Consider the following 17,203-nt stretch of genomic DNA (forward strand, 5'->3'; position numbering starts at 1 on the left):
GAAAAGTTTCATATTTATTGGGAATTGTTGGAATAAGTTATGATACTCACAGATGGAAAAATAGCCTGCGGTCAGGCAAATACTGAATGCATTGGATTATGTATAATGAGAGCTTGTAACTGGGTGGATAGATTGGGTGGGGCTGGAAGGGGAAATGTACAGGTGCATACAAATAATCGTGGCATTCTCTCTACATCATCGGAGATAGCTACCAGCATGTGTGGGCTCAATATGAGGGAGATGAAATGCCGTGATGAGAGAGAGGTAGATATTGCTGTGCGTATATCAACCCTTTGCGCTACGTACCGTACAAAATTAATAAACGTATCGCTTATCACGAATGGCCTACCTACATAATTGTCGTATTTGGTATGAGAAGCGACAGACGATGCACTCATTCGAGTAGTATATACCTGTGTAGCTTCGACACGAGAGTCAATGCATAAATGTTTACCGTAATCGGCATTCAATCTCTTTATCAAATATTATTCAATCCACAGCCCAGTCTGACAAATTGAATCCATTAAAGTAATTAATCATTGTTATTGTCGTTTTTCAGGAGTTAAACGTTATTTTTTGGCAGTTCGGCCAATAGTCGTCGATTATTTGTCTTTAATCTACGGCCGAGCTGAATGGAGATGGAAAAATTTTGCCATTTCCTATTAAAACCATTAATTATACTTGATATCTCTTCTTGCCACATACAAATTTGGAAAGATACTTTATGTCATAATCTTTTTCCGGTTATTCCTATCCCTCGTCTTGATAGGATTGAAAATAGGTGGAGCCGAAATTGGGTTTGAGTTTGCCGAGTCACATTGATAGCAATTGAAACTGACGTTGAAAATTGAATGCGGGTAAATCAATGCATGCGCCCCAGTGACAATTCGATGGACGTTTGGAGGCGAGGGAAGATTGTGCCGCGGGCAAAATCAGAATAATAATTTTTGCTGTTTCGCGATAACAGCATTGGAAACAAATTAATCAACATCATAATTATCGGTGAAACAGTCCACTCAATGGAGAATAAAAAAAAAAACGGTATTGAATTAATTGGGAATTTTAATTTGGCGAATATTGTTCCCAACACGTCCTAAATAATTCGCCAAGTTGAACTCATAGGGTTTAAACTTCAAAGATAGATTATCCCCAAATATAAAAATTAGTTAAATTTTCAAGGGTCACAATTGCACTCGTAATGCACTTGGAAAATTCTCACAAGATCTTTGGAATGAGGATAAAATTGGTTGGTCTGTGAAAATGGAGTAACCGCACTGTTTTCTCAGCGGTATTTGAGTTTTTCCTTTTTCCCACTTTTTTTCTCGTCAGGCCACCTATACCGTGGATAGAAATCCCGTGGGAAATCAACTTGCCGCGGAAAAACGCACACAAATGGTTTTCCAGGACTGAGACTATCGCGTGCTAGTGGCCTGTTGTGAATAGAATGAGAGGGTAAAATAGTTCTTTGACAGTAACAACTAAAAAATGAAAATGTAGGTTTCGAGTGCAACTGTAAAGAAGAGAGAAGTAGAGGTTGGCCGACGAAAATGGCTAGTTTTCGTCGGCCAGCCTCTACTTGCCTTGGTAGGGCCGCCATCCGTGGTCCAGAGCCATAAGCTACATCAAATACTTTATTTTTCCATCTCCCTCGGCTTTATCGTGTCATTGTTTCGACTTGGCTCATGTCCCATCGGTATTCCCTCCTTCTTCAATCGACGGTAGAAAAGGAAATGGGCAAGGTGGGCTACAAAACCCCATTGACTAGAAGGCCGAGATGTGGGCTTAAGAATTTTTCACTTGAGACCCCAACTCTCCACCGTCTTTTGCCCATTTTTTTGCCACTGGTCTCTCAAATCGAAAGAAAAGCCAACGGCACGCGAGCAATCTTCCTCGACCCGATAGCTTCCGCTCGAGCTTGGAGGCCGCACTATAATATTCTCCATCGTATCAATACCCCCCTTGATATTTTTTCATCGATCCTATATCAAGCCCCTTTATACGACCCTTTCCTCATCCATTCATTTCATCCAAACGGATATTAATTGCCCTATTCATTTATATATAAATGCGAAGCAGCTTTTTAGCGCGTGCTGTTAAACCATAAGAAAAAATGTGTTTTTATGGCCGCGAAGAAAAATGTTTCACCATTAAGTTGGCCAGCTTATCTCCATGTAGCTGCAGAGCTTTTTTTCTATCTTGGGCTTTTTTTTTGGATCAAGAAAGCGGATTATGGAGGCCAGAGGTTGAACATTTGTGTTCGTCTCCTCGATACATGGTACAAGGATGAGAGCTTGGGGGGAGGGATAAGAAATGCTTCTCTGGAGCTTGTATTGGAAATTGAATTCTATATGTGTATCGGTCGGCTTACATGGGCGAACGACGATTCGTCTAGTATCTGGAGATGTGTGAGCAGAACAGGGGCAGTTGGAAAATCGACGCTTGGGATTACGTATCACCGGGATATGGTATATGGTATATGGTTTGCACGTCTAGTATACGTGCGCGCGGCTTGTTACACGTCAATGTCGTTTCGTTATTGATTGCCACCGCAACAGTCATTAATTCGCGATGCTGTTTAATTATATAGATATATGAGCCCCCGTCACTCAGCCCTTCTAATGTTATGAAAATACTACATGACGCCACAGCACTTTAACTGTAATCGCAAGTACCATATTGTTGACACAGGATAGAGTGGTGCCGATACACCAATGGAATCGCAATATCATGTACTCGTTAATATTATCTAGTTACAAATGTGAAATCCATTGTCGTTGATTAGTCAGGGGAAAATATGGAAATGAATAAAGAAAACTTCGGCTGCACTTCAATGCGCAAAGAGACAAGTACTTTCTCCCTGAATACGAGATTGTGTTGAATCCCAGGTGGTTTACCATAGATACATCTACCCTAAGGAGCATTTATATACCCGTCCAACTGTATATGAACCAAAAACTTGACGCCACTCGAAACTTCAGTCTGAGCGTTGAAAAGTCAAAGTTTTCATTCAAACGAAAGTTTCTCGAGTGAAGTGCAGAGACAACAAATTTTTCTACATTTTAAAGACAAACAATTCAACTTTATTTTTCCATCTGGAGTATTTTTTTTTCTCTCACTTCTTTCAGCATTATGACTACTCTTCGTTCCCTTTTATTTTGTTCTTGTCCATTCGGTGATGCGTATTGGTTATTTCAAAGTTTCTCTCGAGAGTGGAAAATTGAATATTTGGATGACGGCGTTGCTCTGGCACTGGGTCTCGTGTCGCTCGGTTGACTGTTCCGAAAAGGAAACCACCTCTTCATCCCTCTTTTCCACCATCTTTTTCTGTTTCAGGGAGCTTTCGAATGGCATTGGAGCGAGGGTTGATCGTAAAGTTGGATATCGGTGCATTCGAAAAACAAGTAATAGAGAAATGAAAAAAAAAAAGAGGGATAAAAATCCGGAAAACGTCGATATAAATTAAGCCCGGGACAAATCCAGTAGGGAAAAACCACAGCTGGAGCTTTCACGTACGGAGGACAAGCAAAATAATGGAGGGGTGAAAAAAAAAAGATTGGATGGATGATGGTGAGATAAAAAGATCGGTTAGAAAATTGTGTAAAAGCTTTTCATCGCTGTTCAAATGAATTGTTGTTTTCTCAAGGGTTGCTCTGAGAGCGTCAAGTAAAGCTCCTTGGTTATTTAACTCAAGCGCGAGGAGAAAGTTATTTCCGAGTCTCTGAAGGCTAGATACCCAGCGGCAAGTGTGCTTACCAAACCCAAGCTGCCCCATTTGCTGGGCTGCAAATTGAGTCTAGAATGCAGGAGTAATTTAAGTGGGATTAGACATTGCCGTCGATATTAGTGTAACATATGATACTTGCAATAGTTGGTTTTGGTTCAAGTAGTATTACACGGGAGTGGTCAGCCAATTGTAGAAGTGTTATTACACGAGTCATTGTGATACCACTGAACAACAAGAATAAAACAAGTGGAATATTTCTCATGACTTCATAGGATAGAGTTATTTCTGCTGATAAATTAGCAATATGCTTCCGAATCGTTATGCCTTTCATATACTGTTAAAAAAGTAATTTTAAGAGCGAAACATACAACTCGATTAGGGACAAGTGGATTGACTTAATTTTTAAGAATATTTCTTACTGAGAAATATCTCAGTCTCACAATTTTCAGATTTCAAGAGAAAGGGGTTTTCTATTTAGTTGAATTCTTCTTTTTAGGATATTCAAGTGAATATTATTTATTATTTGAGGTATTCAGTTGAATCTGGAGTAGAATTTTGAGCGAATTTTGGGCCAACATTGGATCCACATAAAGGCCGCGAATTTTTAGAAAACGAATAACGTAATGGTTGCCTTCGAACTCGGTCAAAAGATCACTGAACCGAACCTATTAATCCTTCGTTGAATGAGCGAGAATAATTTCATTTTGAGTCATCGTTAAAAAACTTTCGATTTATGCATATATTTTTCGAGAAAAGTTATTTGAAATTTCCTATAACAGAAAATTGGTGGTTCTGCTTCTAAAAATGTGGAATTTTCAATGGAAAGATCAATAAGGCCAAGCCCAAAGTTAATAATCGAGCCATGAAAAATAGCGCACTTGAAATTGAATAATCGCAATGCTTGAATTCGGAAGCAGTAGTACAAACACTATTTTATTGTAATGTACTAGAATAAAGGAGACGCAGGGATGACGAGTGACTGAAAATACAACTAGGTCGCTTTCTACATAGAAGCGTTTCTACGTCTTTGGTTAAGCCCTGCTTAGCCCTTGGCTGAGATTAAAGATGTTCCGGGAAAGCACGCTTTTAACGTTCTACGATTATCAAGGGAGAAAAACTAACGCAACGCTTTGGAAATGCATTGGGTTCATTCGTTATTAAATATCATTAATATAATTTAACGTGTTTTTGGAGTTTGGGGTTGGAGATAAGCTCTCGGTGGCATGTTACCAACGAGAGAAAACGTTGGAATTGTGGGAGGGGGGAAGAAAAAGAGAAATAGTAGGTTTTGAAGCGTTTAAAAATGCATGGACCACTCAACTCGAACCGGAAGCACTCCCGTTATCCCTTCTCCCATATCGTGGAGGCCCTGCATCATTCCCCAAAGGGGATCTCGAGGCTTTCGTTCGACGTCCCTAATGACGCACCCACGTGGTACACCTACTTATCCCTCCCTTGTTTTCCTACACACTTGCTCGACAAATTGTTGTTTCCTTTTTTCCCTTTTTAGTTTATTTTTCTACCACTTTTTATGAAACTACATGGTAGTTATCAATCCACTAACTAAACTCTTCACTCATTATTCCAATGACTAGGCATTTTCCCTTTTGTTACACTCATTTTTATCCTATTTCGAAATTGATAATAGTCTCAGCGATATTTTTTTTAATACACACATCATGATCTTGGGTAATTTCACTTACCTGGTACAGGATGTCCAGGGATATTGGATAGATCATGTGTTCCACGATGACCCTGAGGACAGTATTGGGCCCACCCTGTGTATCTCCTTGACTCTGCACCGCCTGTCCCTGGGCAACTTGCAATGCCACTTGCGTGTTGGTGTTCTGTTGACATAAATCAGATGACATCCTTGTTTTAGTTTACTAAGACAAAATGCAAATAATACCAGTTTCACTAAGATATGAGCCCGAAGCAAGTTTATGCATCGGATGCGCTGAACACAGAGTGAGTAAACGTTTAATACATCAACCTCGTTTCAAAGGATTAACGAGAAAAGGGAATTTCAAATGTTTAATACAGAATGATTTTCAATCTAGCGCTCTCCATGTACCCTTTAATTTTCCCATCTGTTTTTTTTTGTTCTATCCAAGAGCGGCGAGAATAAGATTGAGGAAAGGGCCAATTTCTCCCTTGTTTGAGGCTCGTGAGTCTTTTACGACTGCGAATTTACTCCGGGCTGCTTCTTTTTTTATTTTTCTAATGAATTTTCGAGTCTGTGTAGAGAGAATGTGCTGGAGCGGCAGATAAAATTCTGGGAGAGGGAAGAAACTGCAGATGAAAGGGAATTATAGCAGTGCGACAGGTAAGAAATGATCAATTCATTCCTTTTGTGAAGCTGAGGGAAGAAAGTCTAAAAGGGAAAATGTTAGTTTTGTCATATAACTGCACTCCACTGGAGCCATATCGTATTATTCTCGTTTGAGTCATCCTACATTCTGTGATGCTTTTGATGGCTCAGTTTGGTGTGGCCCAGACGATTGTTACACGCCAGCGTGAGCCATTATACCAGACGATTTCCTTGCAAGCAGCGCGTGAGCTTTTAACGGCTCCCGAAGTGTACGTACGTCCTCAGCATGCTTCAAAAAGAGCTTATATAGCTATATACTATGTACTCTGTACTCAGTACTGCTGAACCAACATTGTAACACATTCACTGAGAGAAAAGGCCCCCTTTATCCCACTTTTTTTTACGACACACATTTCATTTACAAAGAACTTTAATTCCATTTTCTTGAATGCCAAACAATTATATAAAATTTTAAGGTTATACTTTCGGAATGATACATCTCGAATAAAAAGTAACTTTAATGGCTTCATTCGACAATGAACGTTTACGAGAGTTGCATCTTTTCCTCAAGTACGTACCCTTATTTCCCCCCTTCATGACGAGCCACGGTAGTTGAAATATCTCTGAGTTTATAACTCCCCTCGTTCATTTTAATATACATAGGCTCTTTTCACGGTTGAACACCAATACAGTTGTTACCGCCAAATTGATATGTCTAATATTTATAGTGCTTCTGGGTTTCATCACGGTGTGTTGTATTTTCCAAAGTATAACTTTGGTGAGAGAGTGAGAGGAGGAGGTCGTCAAGTTAAAACAAATTTGAATATTGAAGACGAAAATGGACGAGCAACGACACAGTGAGCAATCGCATAAATTTACCCTAGTAATGAGTATAGTCTGGCCCGCTTTGAGTGAAATTGTTGATGGCTTTGAGTGCGGCAGAGATTCGTTATCGGATTAGAGGCAAAAGGGCTGTCCCAATAGCAGTGAAGAAACTGTCCAGGGGCATTACATACAATAACGGTTGACAATTTATTGAATCCATTGAATGCATTCAAAGTGAAGGTGAGGAAAACCCGCCAAATGAAGGGACAATTGTTACTCCACAATTACTTTATGAGCTGCATATATATACATATATATACATATATATATATATGTGTATATGATATAAGAAGATATGAAGGAAAAAGGGCAAGTGAAGAGCAGGGAGGTAAAATAATATATGAGGCGTCTCGGAGAAACAATGCGCCGTCGTAGATCACCCAGGACACCCTCCATTAAAAATATTACGCCATCTTGGCCGTGTAACCACCCTCTTGGCTCAGGCTCCTTCACCTTTCCTTTTCCGACTCATTCATTCACTGTGTAGCCGCTTACTCTCTTTGCTCCCTTGTACACTTTCACAAGCCCTTCACAAACCCGCGCCACCCTTCTCTTGGCGAGCAGGCCGAATAACAATGTGCCATTGTTGGGAGGCTGTACATCCAACATTGGGAGGGTGTGAAATATGCAAGCCGTTAAGACCCAGAGAAGCAACGAGGTTTCCGTCGTCTCAAGCCCTTTCACTCACTCGCTCTCTCTCTTTCTCTTTCCACAAAACTGGGCTGCACTCGCAGAGACAGAAGGGAAAAGGAGGCCAAAGCCAACGATGCCCCATTGTTGGGGATGCATTCGTAAGAAGAATCGTCTACCACTGCTAGCCCAACTAGATTCAGACTCGACTAAATCATTTTCTATCAACCATCATCACTGGATGACAATTGCGGAAGTTGCCACGTCCTAGATTTTCACGTTTGTCAATCCTCGACAAGCTCACGGCTGCTCACCCGCAAATGGAAAATAATAAAATGTTTATTTAATACTGAGATGTAGACTGGGTTCAATTCGTGCATTTCGCCTTAATGACAATCAGTGGAAATGGCTGGTACAAAGCGCTGACAAACCGCTGAGTGGATTTCCCTCAAATTTAATCATGTCTAAGCTAAATGAAGACACTTCATGTACTACGATGCACTGTCTGTATCAATACGGATTATAATGTATTAGTGATTAATGGAGAAGGAGTATAAAAGCAGAAGTTTCAAAGGTATCCCTGCGGGATACGAGGCACACGCGTGGGCGAGCGAAAACAATAGGTGAATTGCATGCCGGATATGTATTTGCTGGGATCACATAGGCACGACCACAATTTTACACACAGATCACGATTGCAGGGGAAAATGAGCATGTGTTGAAGAGTGGATGCGCACGCTGGGGGTTATAGAGCGAGAAGAATTGAAAAAGCGGGAAAATTGGAGCGGAGTGGGATAAGGAGGATCGTGAAGACTGGCCTCGGCTGTCTGCCAGCCCTTCGACTAAAGCACTCGTTTCCTTTTTATTCTACTTTATACTCAATCTGCAAAATCTTGCGACACACTGGTGAAAAATCGGAAAAACGTTTGAAAATCTCCGGACCCGTACTCCACAATTATTATTATTTTCCTCTCATCGTGTGCGGCAATGCTGCACACGAGAATCATGGGAGAATTCACTTTGTATTTTTCAAAAGTTCTTTTAATTTTTCCTCTTTTTGACTCGACACAAAGGAAAACGACAGGGCGTATAAACTGGTATCCGGCGACGCCGGAGGGATGCTAAATTAATTACCAAACAGGCTAGTCAGCAAAAAAAAAATGCGCAGAAAGAAAGCTGAACAGATGGCTGAGAATAAATAATAAAAGTGAGTGAAAAAATTTGATAATCACAATGATAACAGCTCCGAGGTGCATAAAGAATGATTAATTTCGCAGTGGTGGGAGGTATTGGAGAGTACTAGATGGTTTAAACGCTCGTCACCTTTCTCACCTCTTTTTTTTTCTCAAAAGAGGATCTCTATTAAAGTGGCTTTTTCTACCTCTAAAAGGATACACGAGCCCACCAATTTATTACACCACCTGGTGACGCATTAACACTCACTGCATACAACATAATAATTCTATAAATTAGCATCATGGGCTTGAGTTGCCTGATGTGAAGAGAAAGTTTCTCGTCCGTCCATGTTTATGTTATATTTTGGATAAATAATCCCAGGGACCACGGGGGCCTCGTTCATAAATTATATCCCCGTTAATTACATGGAACTCAGGGCCAGCTTGTCGAGGGTGTTTGAGATCGACTTGGAGTGGGAGGTGGAGATGCTTTCCAAGTGGTTGTGTACCCAGGGAAAATGCAACCCCATCTCCTCCTCCATATGTGGTAACCATTATCCAACAAACTAAAACTGGGTATAGATTGGACGTAGATATATGCATAGACACGTGGTGAATATCTCGTGGTAGCCGGGGGGGTGTATCGCAAACGTTTAATTAACTAACCGAGCAACAAACGGGATAAGACGAGGCACTTTGAATACGTGAACCACTTGTTAGAGTGGTTTCATTAAGCAGAGGCAAAAAAAAAAATTGGGGAACAAAGTGAGAGGAGAAACACCACACTAATGGAACGATTCATTCAAGCCTAACGAGATTCGTTAATTATTAGAGAATGAAGCCCTAACCCCCGTGGGAAAATAAAAACCAAAAAATACAAATTATTAATAACGGTAATAATAAATGCTAGGTGGATATTAAATCATTCTGATGGAGAGCTTTAGTGAAGATGGAAATTATATTGAAAGGGATCAATCGAAGAAAATGGAAATAAATGGAAATAAATGGAAATAAACGGAAATAAACGAAAGAATAAAAAGAAAAATAAATAAAAATAAATGAATGATGGATACTGACGTTGACATTGGCGATGATGTTTGTGGTAGGACTACTGACCGCGTTGCTGTGGGCCTGATCAGTCTTGAGCTCCCGATGATTGCTGTATTGTACATAAACAGCACGACCTCTGAGCGATGCTCCACTAGCTGCATAGTACCCAACCATCGTCGTGGCAGCATTCTCATCAGCCATCTCGAGAAATGCCTGAAAGATACAAAAAACATTAATCAATTATACTGGAATTTTTCGTTGACATGAACATCCATTTACTTTATCATTTATTTTATTGAATGAAATCGATACACGGGGTTGAGCTGCGGCTCGCCCGGGCTTTCCCCTGAGGACAAGAATTCAATGGACGAAGGAACTCGAAGATATACTCAGCTCTATACATCTATACTGAACCGTGTGCACTTTAAGAGCACGGGAGAGTAAAGAGGAGATTAAAAATTTGAGTTGTCGAGTGAAATTGAATGTATAAGTTAAATAGCAATATCAGATAGAAAGAATTAATGGAGAATTTATTGCAATGGTGTGGGGGGTAGGTGATATAAGGGTAATTGTTGAGGAAGGGAAAGGGAAAGGAAAAGTGAAAGGGGAAAGGGGAAGGAAAAGGGCAGTATTGTTTTGCCAATGGAAAATTGGGTTATGGGTGACAAAATCATGCACACGTAGGGGAGAAGGTAGGAAAGATTGGTGTTATGCACATGTAGCTCAAACAGCTTTAGAGAGTCAGTTGTATTTTAGCTGGGATATACCGGAATATAATGTCGCGGATGGACGAACTTAGTATAGCTAACGCAGTTAACGTGTTTCCACTAGGTCTCTTCATAATGAAGCATAGAACCGCTCTATGGAATTGCGTTTGCGTAAACCAGCCGCCGGGGATTCTGGACTCTCCCGATGTCGTCGGTACATCAAACTAGTTCGGCTCAAAAGCCCAAGCTTCTATGATGATATTGCACACTCTTACATGGTTCACGGTGTGTATTATAGAGGAGATGAGAGTGCTGTAGGCCTCTGACAACAAGTAACCCCACGATAGGCTGGTACCTGTTATGCATCGGGTTTGGTGTGTATTGCCATGAAACCAAAACCAAATTCTCAACGGTGTGCGAATTCCGCTGCAAGCTATGATGAATATATATATGTATAACCGGGCATATCTATTACACTCAAGCTATCCGATCCACAACAGAATTTTCAAACATGCGAGAATCATGGCCGGTGGTCATGTACTGGACCACTTTGAGAAGACACTTATTCCAGCAACGTTCGTCAGGAATTTTTAATATCCAGCTTTCCTCACTGCTACGATCCACATGCTCAACCCCTTCAACTTTTATCCTTTTTTTCAACTACGGTTTTACAATTTTCTGGGTTTTGTGTTAACCACACCATAACGGAACGCACGCTCGCCATCTTGCCTTTTTCCTCTGAACGAATTTAAAAAAAAAAAAGTTAAAAATTTCATGGGCCATGCATGCCTCCCCACACTAGCACGAATTCACTCATGAAAATCCAGAAATACTCATGGATTTTCCAATCTGCATTGTTCTGATGTTCTCGACAAATTCAACGATCGCTGATATGCGGAGAATTCGCCTACCGAATTTAATTGAATTGAAATGTAATGATATTTGGGTCGTTATTTTTCCGGACTGCTCCAATAAAACTTTTAACAAGTAATAGCAAACTGGATGTACTGTCGTTACTTCGACAGCATTTTTCGCAGTTCTATTTGCTATGCTAAAAATTATAAAAACTCGTCGAAAGGAAAATGACTCTCATCATTAAGTTGAAGCACTTTGAGAAATACTATGTGAAATATTTTCCAAGAAGCGAGTCAACTGCGAGAGTAAATTTTTTATTCAAATAGTGCAAGAGTGACTGGTTTGTGCCTCAGAGGTTTTCAAGTACTGCGTTGGGTTGCCACAGCCGTGTGATAGTACAGAGAGCCCATCTGGAGTGTACAGTGGTTAGGAAGTCCTCTTCGAGAGGAAGCAAAACCAGAATGGTATAAATGTAATTTATTCCTCGTACCTAAGGGATCCACGGTCTCGAACTATACCTTTGAACTCGTCTGCTGGTTAAGCTGCAGAGTGGGCGCATGTCGCCGCGAGCTAGACCGATGGAGCAAGACTTTTGAGAAAGAAAGGAAATACAACTGGGGGATAATATTCCCCCCCGACTGAATCAAAGAAATATAATATCATTAGTAACCCCGACCGGTTATTACCATCTTGCAGTTAATATTTTTTACTTCCACAAGGAATGACCCATTTCCTCATCCCCATTCGCTCCCGAAGGGATCGATTCCTCGGGAATTGCGCTTTTTACACTGCACCCACAAAAATGGAGGATTTCAATCAAATGGAAATCTTTATTTCACATTTCTTTCCCCACTTAAAACAAACAGTTAATCCGAACGAATAAACCCGCTGCAATCAAAATAACTTAATTACATCAAAAGAACAATTGACTATTCTCAAACCTAGGGTTTTCATTTCTATTTCTATTATACTAAATATACGTATTGTTATATGTATATTGAGTAGTAATGAAGTAATTGAATTATATCTGGATTAGTCCGAAGCTGTTGAAATAAATATTGAGGCAATTGTCAGATATCTTATAATCTGGCATTATTCAAGGACGAATGCATTTGTACGTCTACAAATGTGTACGGGTAATAACACGTAGGCGTTGTTGTCGATCAAAAGCTCTTGCCGTTTCTACCCGGTTTTCAGCTTTGTTCCAAAATTAATACGAACCGGAGGGAAAGCGGATTAGCCACCGCACAGTGGATTCGTTTGGAAAACACTGCGCCAATCCCTCTCTCCTGGGAATTCTTTATTCTTGTCATTTGATATACATGAACCCCATCATTACATATCTCTCAATCTGTGAATGGAATATTTTGAATAAAAAAAAATGATATGGAAGAAAAAAATGGTCAGAGTGACTTGAATGATGAATTGGATTTTCAATCAACTTTTTGATACTTGAGCGAGCTTTTGCAAAGTGTGGGGGTAACATTCTGCAAAATTTTCAACGTGTTATGCAATCCAGTTGGGGGCTGTGAGTGCATCCAGGGCCGTTCCACGGCTTTTCACAGACTCTCTTTTACACTATCCGAGAGGGTGGAGAGTCACCTGGAATTTACGACGAGCTTTTTGCGGCTTCGATTCCCATTGCTACGTCGTTGCTTCCTGTTGATACAGCCTCTACATCACCAACATATACAAGCTTATATGTATGTATCCAGAATCCTTTTGAATGGTGCAGTGGAGAGTCCTCCTACAATTGCGTCCTTCATTCTATTTACTATATTTCTCGGTTATTCCGCGTAGTTTATTTAATTTGTGATTCTTTGTCCGAGTATTACCGAAGCGTAGTGTTTCCAATATTAACGAAATACCGGGGATCGATATATTCAATAGTGATGAATTTATCGATTACCAGTACATGAGACTGAATGAATAATATTTGCTGGAGCCGATGGTATAAATGTTCGATTTGCCTGTAGATGCGTACATTATGCTCTTCAATGACGGTACACGCAGAATGGCGGCCTCGGTTTAATTAATTTATGCTACAACCCAATAAGCCCTGGGGCTTATCGCAGTTTCGGGAGCTTTACGAAACTCTCTTGCTGCGGGACTTGGGGATTTTCTTAATCCGAGAAATGAATAAAAAAAAAGTCGGTCAATTTTATAATCTGCAACTCACTGAGTCCCTTATTAGAGTGTACATTTTTTATTCATACTTGAGAGCACCAGTCGAATTGAAGTCTTCAACAATCGAATTTTCAAAATTGTTGGAATAAATACTGCATATACTGTATATACTGTATATACTGTATTTTCTGTATGTATCTACTATGCTCAACAATCAGAATACATGTACTGGATAGCTGTTCACAGTGGAACAAGTTTGTATAGAAATGGTGTCGGGGCTAGGTACTCCTCACTTTTTCAACCTCTTTCAACCAACTCAGCACTTCGACCACGTTTCCCATTGAAGTACGAGGTACGAAGGTTTTCAAATGGCCAGTGCCAGAATACGCGTGGCGTTTTGGCCACTTGTCAACCTGACGATTGCCAAAACCGCGGAGAATCGCACTCCAACTTTACCAACACACACTGGTATTTCTGTGAGTTCTTCTCTCTGCAGAAACCCCATCCAATCTATATTCAAAGAAACTGAAGCGAGACTTCGCCAGTTGAAACACCACCGGAAATGCATTCAGACGGTATTGCACCAGTGCCATTGTATCATAAAAAATTGGTGACGCTGCGATAAATCAGTGATTGCAACTGGTGTATATACTATCGTATTTTCCATCACTGCAATTATGATATAATTAATCGCAATGGGATGGATACGATCTGTCCGGGTTATATGTCAAGTGCTCACGGACATGTCCACAAACAAAACGAATAAAACCCAAAAGAGAATGGAATTTTTGTTTATTCTTTTGGCGTTGTCTCTCGGCGCGACGTGTTCTTGAATGCGTGGGAAACGTACCGGAAAGTGAGGGCATCCTGGATGGCCAGGTCGGCGTGACACATCGTAAACTCCAGGTGGTGCCGATGCACCGAGTACCAACGCGCGTGTAATACTACCAAAGGAGACATACGCTTGAGTTTTATCGTTCTGGGTCACAAATTTGGTACGTCCCAAACGTGATATTACTCACTGGGATCAATTTAATGCCTCATCTGCTGCTTTATTATTGTTATTATTATTTTTTTGTCAAAAATACGTGTGCACCGTTGAAACAATTTTCATTGAATTTTAACCACTTCTTTTTTGCAGGTATTATTTTCACGAAGAGAAATATATGGGTCAGAAGTTTAATTGAATTTGTAATATTAATTTGAAAAGTTGCAGTCATAATAGAGGTGTATAACACAAGGTAAACGAGTCACGTTCCATTACCACCATTTTCCGAGGTAGCTACCTAGTGATAACTGACGGCCCACCCAACTCGATGCACAGCCTTTGTCCTTTGATGCTTAATTAATTAACTAATTACTCGCATTTTTTAATTCTTATAAATTCAGCTTTCTGGGTATCTTCCAGGGTGATATCAAGTCCATAGCCTCTGGAAATAAATAACTGTAATTTTTTTTCTCCTCCTCAGATACATGAACCTCAGACGCGATGAGAAACGAAGAGGATAATTAGATAAAGAAGACGGAAAGGAATTTAATTAATTAAATGGAAGCCCGTTGCATGTCACTAGGTAGTGTTTGATTAATGGTGGCAGATTAACTGAAACGTCAACGGATTCACTAAATACTTGCTAATACAGGTGATGGTACCGTGCCATTGAGGTTCAATTCAAGATGATATCTCGTATCTGTCGACACCAAGAATGCTAGTGGATTGATGCTGGTGGGGAGGTGGAGTTGAATGGTAACATCGTGGTAAACTAACTTGCGTGAAACTTGGGGCGAATCAAAGCAAATATACTGAAAGTGCCCGTCGGAGAGGTCATGGTATCTCTCATTTGCACCCTATCAACGATATCACTCGGTCTATACAGCTCGCCAATGTTTCACCACACCCTCCAACTCTATTCCAGGGAGGCTATATATGTTGTCTTCAAATTATATGGTAATTTCATTATTCATCGCGGTGGAGAATCGTTACATCTACTCTATTATAACTGCATCGACAGTTAACGGTGAAAGACGAGGAAGATTGATGTGATTCCATAAACATTCAATTTCATTTCAGAGAAGAAAAATCTATGGACAACACTCGGATAAATGCATATTTTATAAAAGTATATAATACTATTTTAAATATGTAAAATCCGGTCTGTCTGAAATACTTGAGTCCTCGTTTAAATGAATCCTCTTCTAGTGACTTTCTGGATTTTATACATTCTTCTGATAAAGATGATACCAGAGGACTTTTCTCTTTTTTGTCTAGTATTCTCATATTATGGCAATCTTTCCTTCAAAATCTGCCGAATAATGGTAAACTTGATTAATTGATCATCAAGTACCTGATTGGCCGTCCCACTCGTCCTTAATTTTAAGAAGCTATGCAACTGAACTAAGGCTGAAATGAGAGGGAATGAAATAGTTGTAGGTTGTAGGCTGTAGGTTGTAGGTGCTGTGGATCGTAAAATTTCGGTTGAGTGTACGGCCATATTCTCGGGCACACAGTTCGGTCGGTCAACATTTATGTATATCGATGGTTTGCGACGACCCGAATATTGCCGCTGAGCGCACACTCTGTGACCCCTCTATGAAGCATTTTCCTCACCCCCTGGGCACCCCTCACAAGCCCGACATTTGTGTTTCACGTGGTGCCTCGCAAACGCTAATGCGCGCGTAATTTCCGCGAGGTAAATCTCTTCATCTGGCTCTAGAATATTTGCCTGTGAACCGCGGCCCATCGAGTTCATTATTTTAATCCATACTGGCATAAACAAAGCACAAGCTTATACTGTGAATTGCTCCTCGTATTATAGCGCACTCCCAACATTCTCACCAAAACCGATTCGCGATATATTGTCCGGTCGTTTATGATGATTTTCTAAATAGAAACTCTCGAGTACATTCATTAATCTCTGCCGTATTTCTAGTAACAGATTAATCCAATCCAGTTATTATGATATTTCCTAAATAATGCGGCGTGGAGGTATGTGAAACATTTGTGGAAAATGAGGAAAGTATGCCCCCAGTTGGCCAGTTATTCATTAACATGTAATTACGTTGTGATATGTGATAACAAGAGCAGACATTTCAATGGTGGAGGGGTAGTTTCCACGGTTGGTTGGGAAAAAAAGCAAAATTACACCAAAAAGAGAGGAAAAACAAATAAAGTAAACAATGCCAAAACTGGAAACAATGCTGGTAGACAGAAATAGCGAGGGAAACTGGTTGCCAAGGGGGAGAAAAACGGCCTGAATTAAATTACGCTGGTGGTATATATTCATTCGTTTAATTCTCGACCAAATCACGCTTCGTCGAGATCAATTAACAAATGTTTTCCATGTGAATAGTGTAGTTGTATAATCAAACGCAAAAACCTATTGCTATTCGATATACGGAATTTTGCGTGCAAAATAAAATAATTATTCATTAGAAAAACAAAACATCGAGTTAAGTCGGGTGAATTTATACGAATTTGGAAATTTAATCCTCTGTTTATTATTCATTGCAGGGAGAATCTGCGAAAATATATACTTTTTCACTTCTTTCATTCCAATCTGACCGTAGTTATTATACTTGCAAATAGTGTACAAATTCATAAATACCATCAAATAATGAATTTTAAAATCCTTCAGGATCATGGAGTTGAAATTTTTATATTTTTCCCATACGCATTTGGGTGACGTGCACCGGATATATTAAGCCCATGGATTACGAATAAACTTTTCGATAATAGTCTACC

The 17,203-nt window shown here is 40.1% G+C and overlaps 1 protein-coding gene across 6 annotated transcripts in view; it reads right to left on the reverse strand.

Moving 5' to 3' along the window:
• heph (polypyrimidine tract-binding protein 1 heph) overlaps positions 1 to 17,203 on the reverse strand; it is a 72,651-nt gene that overhangs the window by 8,526 nt on the left and 46,922 nt on the right. For 5 of the 6 annotated variants that reach the window (XM_011312155.1, XM_011312154.1, XM_011312156.1 and 2 more), the window contains 2 exons: positions 9,803 to 9,988; positions 5,428 to 5,571 (listed from right to left, as the gene is read on the reverse strand). In XM_011312155.1, coding sequence (XP_011310457.1) covers positions 5,428 to 5,571; positions 9,803 to 9,988 — 330 coding nt within the window. The remainder of the gene's footprint in view (positions 1 to 5,427; positions 5,572 to 9,802; positions 9,989 to 17,203) is intronic. The other variant, XM_011312157.1, reaches the window with a different exon arrangement.

Source organism: Fopius arisanus, unplaced genomic scaffold, assembly GCF_000806365.1.
Source record: "Fopius arisanus strain USDA-PBARC FA_bdor unplaced genomic scaffold, ASM80636v1 scaffold00097, whole genome shotgun sequence".
Lineage (NCBI taxonomy): Eukaryota > Metazoa > Arthropoda > Insecta > Hymenoptera > Braconidae > Fopius > Fopius arisanus.